General features: G+C 41.1%; 1 protein-coding gene across 2 annotated transcripts in view; it reads right to left on the bottom strand.

Annotated features, from left to right (window-relative positions):
- The window catches only part of LOC135522699 (guanine nucleotide exchange factor VAV3), a 145,127-nt gene extending 140,368 nt beyond the window's left edge, over nt 1-4,759 (bottom strand). Inside the window, exon 1 of one of the 2 annotated variants that reach the window (XM_064949209.1) lies at nt 4,232-4,759. In XM_064949209.1, the coding sequence (XP_064805281.1) occupies nt 4,232-4,438 (207 nt within the window). In that variant the 5' untranslated portion in view covers nt 4,439-4,759. The remainder of the gene's footprint in view (nt 1-4,231) is intronic. The other variant, XM_064949211.1, reaches the window with a different exon arrangement.
- Between the last annotated feature and the right edge of the window lie 1,241 nt (nt 4,760-6,000).

Consider the following 6,000-nt stretch of genomic DNA (forward strand, 5'->3'; position numbering starts at 1 on the left):
AGAGAGACACGCTGTTAGCACACTTCACATCAGAGACACACGCTGTTAGCACACTTCACATCAGAGTGACACGCTGTTAGCACACTTCACATCAGAGACAGACTCTGTTATCACACTTCACATCAGAGAGACACGCTGTTAGCACACTTCACATCAGAGAGACACGCTGTTAGCACACTTCACACCAAGGAGACACACACTGTTAGCACACTTCACATTAGAGAGACACGCTGTTAGCACACTTCACATCAGAGAGACACGCTGTGAGCACACTTCACATCAGAGAGACACGCTGTTAGCACACTTCACACCAAGGAGACACACACTGTTAGCACACTTCACATCAGAGAGACACGCTGTTAGCACACTTCACATCAGAGAGACACGCTGTTAGCACACTTCACATCAGAGAGACACGCTGTTAGCACACTTCACATCAGAGACAGACGCTGTTAGCACACTTCACATCAGAGACACACGCTGTTTGCACACTTCACATCAGAGAGACACGCTGTTAGCACACTTCACATCAGAGAGACACACACTACACACTCCACTACTTCCCTCTTGCCAACCCCGCTGCAGCCATCACTGCTGGATAACTAAGTCTCCAGAGGAGCTGATGACTTGTGCTTTAATTACGCGTCTAATACAGCCACGAGGCCCGCTGCTTTGAGGGTCCAGGCCCCTGTGTTCAGAGAGGGGTCTTTGATATGGCTCTGTGCACCAGACAGGTCCTTTGTGCTCTGGGCCCTCTAAGCCTTTGTCTGGGTCTCTTCGCGGTCCCCAGGGTCCCACTGGGTGAGGGGAGGCCTAGCGTCCCATGTGTTTGTAAATGGACCAATGATAAAATAGCTACTGCCACTGTGTATTCATTAATTATTCACTGTGGTATTCATGCATCTCAACCAACCCTCCGTTATGTAAATGACACCTCCATGGAGCACTGAGGGCTGGGGGCAGTGGGTGCTTCCCAAATAGCACCCTATTCCATATTTAGTGTACTAATTCTGAATGGGCCCTGGTGAAAAGTCAAACACTATATAGGGAGTAAGGTTCAATTTCGGACGCAGATAGAAAGTTGTGGAGGGGCTTTTTGAAATTTCCCCTCCAGTTTCTGTGGTTGGATAGTGATGTACAACCAAAGGAAATTGGTCTCCTTAGCATGCTGTGTGAATGGGTGTAGCACACTAGTAGTGTGTTAAGCCTAAGGACAGAAATATTATATCTGCTTGGTCTACAATCAAGAGAAAGTAGGCTGAGCAGAATTGTAAATATGAATCGTATTTGCTTCAGTGTAGGTGCTTACACTTTTGTATGTATCATCCTCATTGAATCATAATGACTAATCCAAGATGGCATCAAGCCATGTCTAAAAATAACATTGTGTTACAATGGGTAAGCATAGGACACATCCAATGTGCCTGCTACATAGTGTGCCATTATGTCATGACTTAGAGCGGATGCAGGCAAATAATGATCTTCTCTCGATCAATAATTGTAGCCGTTGGCCTTGTCTAACCCTGAGAGTAATACACAGCTCAACCTCTCTTCTTACCAACACACAACCTAGTTTCCTCTCTTAAAGCACCATGCAAACATGGTAATTTGTTTGAGGCACTAAAAGCAATACAAAATGTCAATAACAATAGCAAATGTAATGGTCCACTTGACTTTGACCATTTTAAAAACAAACTTGATTACGAGTCAATTGTAGAAGTAATTCATATTGACATGAGGATTGTAGAATTGTTTTAGAGTGCACTCACTCTGTCACGCAATCTGTCTGTCAGCTATACACTGATAGTTGGTTTGTGAAGCAGCTTACTCATTGGCTGCTTCATTCGAGTGTGCGATGACTGAGTGTGCGTGATGACTGAGTGTGTGTGTGTGTGTGCGTGCATGCGTGCGCGTGTGCGTGCGTGTGACTGTGGGAGTGTGTGTGTGGCAGTCAGGTGCTCTAAAGGTTGGTCTAGACTCGTCACATGGAGTAACCGTCCCCTCTCTCCCCTGAGAGTTGTCATTGAGACACAGATTTAGCTGTGATGTGAAGGAGAATTATAATCTGCCCAGCCCAGAGCCAGGCCAGGCTGTGACATGCTTGGTGTGACCCAGGCTGTGACAGGACAGGCTTGGCGTGGGACAGGACAGGAGCAGATGGTCTTTGACAACCAGGAGAGCAGAGGAACACGTGGCAGGAGGCAGGAGCCTCTGTTTTTAATAACGCAGAAGACAGGGGAGCTGTACCTGTACCTGGCAGTCACGCTACCTGTATGTCTGTCTGTCTACCTATCTGTCTATCTGTATGTATGTCTGTATGTCTGTCTGTGTACCTATTTGTCTACCTGTATGTCTGTCTGTCTACCTATCTGTCTATCTGTATGTATGTTTGTCTGTATACATATCTGTCTATATGTATGTATGTCTGTATGTCTGTCTGTGTACCTATCTGTCTATCTGTATGTATGTCTGTATGTCTGTCTGTGTACCTATCTGTCTATCTGTATGTATGTCTGTTTGTCTACCTATCTGTATGTATGTGTGTCTGTCTACATCTCTGTCTATCTGTAAGTATGTCTGTATGTCTGTCTTTGTACCTATCTGTCTATCTGTATGTATGTATGTATGTATGTATGTCTGTCTGTGTACCTATCTGTCTATCTGTATGTCTGTCTGTCTGTCTGTCTGTCTGTCTGTCTGTCTGTCTGTCTGTCTGTCTGTCTGTCTGTCTATCTGTCTGTCTGTCTGTCTGTCTGTCTGTCTGTCTGTATGTATGTATGTATGTCTGTCTACATATCTGTCTATCTGTATGTCTGTCTGTGTACCTATCTGTCTATCTGTATGTATGTTTGTCTGTGTACCTATCTGTCTATCTGTATGTATGTCTGTATGTCTGTCTGTCTACCTATCTGTCTATCTGTATGTATGTCTGTCTGTCTACATATCTGTCTATCTGTATGTATGTTTGTCTGTTAGCCTTTCTGTGTGCTAGGAACATAATAGATATTGTCATATACATGTACTTTGTACTGGCTATTGACTCAATATGGGACAATAAATCAATAGGAAAGGATGAAAGTGTTGAGATGCAAGAGCACAAATCAAAAAACAACTCTGTTACAGGGAAGGGAAAACGAGGAAAGCACAGAAAAGACCAGCTACCACTTATTTCTAATAGACAAAACCTGTCATGTACTGTCACAGAGAAATGTGATAGTTGGCCCATGTAATTTTACTGCCTTTGTGGGGCTATTCACTTGATTATTTAAATATATAAATAAATACAAATCAAAATATGGGGGAGGGGGAAACATAAGAATTGATTGAAACTGTTTTGTTGATGTATATAAAGCCATATACTCAAAGCAACCTCTCTACCTCCAGCTGAATGTGTGAATCTCATACCCTATAGACTGCCTGGTCTCAGAGACTATATGTATGGTTATATAAGGTTAATTAAGGCAAATACTAAAGGAGGATGATTGGTCGGGGTGTATAGGTGGGTGTATAATGTGAAACTCTAGCAACCCAAAGGTTTGAATATCATCAACTTTAGCATTTTATTCCATCAGCAACTTTTCAACTACTTACTACATTTTAGCTACTTTGCAACTACTTAGCTTGTTAGCTAACTCTTCCCCTAACCCTAGCTAATGTTAGCCACAACAAATTGGAATTCCTAACATATCATACTTTTGCAAATTCATAACATTGTACATTACAAATCTATAACATACTGTATGTTTAGCAAAATCTTAACATATAATAGGAATTGTAATTTGTAACATATCCTACCAAATGGATGATGAACATCCAAAATTAATCCATACCATCGAAACCTAACATATCATACTAAATGGAGTGTCAGATTTTTGTACAGAATAATATGAAATGCTCTGAGGCCTGGTTGCCATAGAGGGCAAGCGAGGTCTGACTCGGTTCAGATAACGGTACAGCTTTGCTTTAAGAGATCAAAATAACGGAAACTTCCCTCGTTGACAAAAAAAGAGAAAACTTTCTAGGATATGAAACAATTCCCAAGTTCACAGCGAACTAAGTTAAATTAATGTGATTCAAACTGCCAACAGGTTTTCCCTCCCTCTGTGCAGTCTTTTATGTTTTTGATTACTCCATTCGATGGGTGAAAATATGGGCATTGTGGTTTAGCAGAGTATTTGAAGCGTTTAATGTTTTTGATATGAAATTATTGTAAACACGTTTCTTATTTTACCTGTGACATCTGCGGTCTGAGATTAATCTCTTTGAGGTTGATGGACTGGGGTCGGAGGTTGTTGAGAAGCTGACACAGGAGCACTCCATCTCGGAGTGTCTGAGCCAGGTCGAATACCTGGGCGGACTCCCATGTTACCCGATGGTTGGGTGGTAGCACCTTGCAGTTGATCAGCCATAATGCGCACTGCCTCCAATACTCCATCATTGTTAATATATGGTTGAGATCAAACAAATATTCCGCAAGGAATAAAGCCTATTGGAGTCTAATCAATAGCGCGCGCTAACACAACGTTGTCTCCATTTCAATCTGCAATATAAACGATGAAAGCGAAACTAGGTAACCGGATTTGATTATACTTCCCTCCGTTTCATAGCAGAAATAAAGGTACATTGAAAGAGGCTATGCTACGTGTGTACCCTGTCCATTGATGACTGAACCGTTCCACAGCTGACAGTAACGGCAACACTGTTCGTGCGCTCTCCCTCCCTGCCTCTCTCCATCTCTCACTCTCTGTCGCGCGCGTTCTCTCTCCGTCCATACCAACCCTCCGCCTCTCCTTTTCCGCTTCCACTCATATGTTCCATAGAGTTAATTACTGCATTGATATTAGCATTGTATCACCCACCTCAGAACATTCTTAGAAATAAAAAAAACACAAAGTGCTGTTTGGAAAATTGTAGCCTATTAAGAACGATTTAGAAGTAGCCGTAGTCTATTAGGAGAGGATGAATATTAAATTACTTAACTTTAGTCAGAAAAATTAACTTCCATAAAATTATTGGAATTATTTAACATAAATAGAATGGGTTTGTCTGTTAAATTCATCGAAAACAGATTTTGGTTAAATTTGGTTAAATATGTAAATTGTCTGTCGCAGCACTGGTGACCTCAAAGAGAAAGTCTATTAATTATTGATAGGAATAGATGAATGCATCTTTATCAGTCAAATAAATCTATTGCTGATTCAATGAAGACTCCAATAATGCACAATCGGTTTATGTAGGTCTACATATTTCATTTGATTTGATAATCGTCAAGATAAAGATTATATTTCCCTGGAAGAGTAGCTGATGCTTTTGCAGCAGCTTTTGGAGATCCTTGTAAATACCAAAAAGCAAAATTAGACTACCCTTTGTATGATTCTGCTGATGAAAATATAAATATGTTATGGTTTGATAATCTATGTTCTCCATTTAGCAGTGCTGTGGTCTGCAGTGCATCAGATGCCTTCCGTTGTTATCCATTAATTAAAAGAGAGGGGAAATGATTGAAATAGCAAATACAAAAAAAAACATTTTGTGGGTAAATATATGTGCATGAGAGGATTCGTTATACTGGAATGGGGGAAGGTCAAAGTCTGGATTATAGAATGGGGTTTTATTCGTAGGCTAGTACATGCTTTGGTCTGTCCACCACCTACTACTGTACATGTCCACCAGAGCTCTCTTTCCTTCCGTTTTATGCCTTAAAGGTCCAACGCAGTTGTTAATTGTGACCCAGAAAATCATTTCTGGGTAACAATTTGTACCTTACTGTGATTGTGTTCAATTCAAATGGTGAAAAAGAAACAAAAAGGGCTTTTTAGCAACGAGCAATTTCTCAAGTAATAATTTTGTTTGGACTGTCTGGGAGTGGTTTGAGTGGGGAGGGGAAAGCTAAAAGGAGCTGTTATTGGCAAGGAGATTTGGAACTCTTTTTGTTACAGTGGCATGTATTCATGTATGCCAAGCATATAAAATAATTTAGCTTTCGTCTCTGTGTTTTAT

Source organism: Oncorhynchus masou, chromosome 30 (assembly GCF_036934945.1).
Source record: "Oncorhynchus masou masou isolate Uvic2021 chromosome 30, UVic_Omas_1.1, whole genome shotgun sequence".
In the NCBI taxonomy this organism is placed as follows: Eukaryota; Metazoa; Chordata; class Actinopteri; order Salmoniformes; family Salmonidae; genus Oncorhynchus; species Oncorhynchus masou.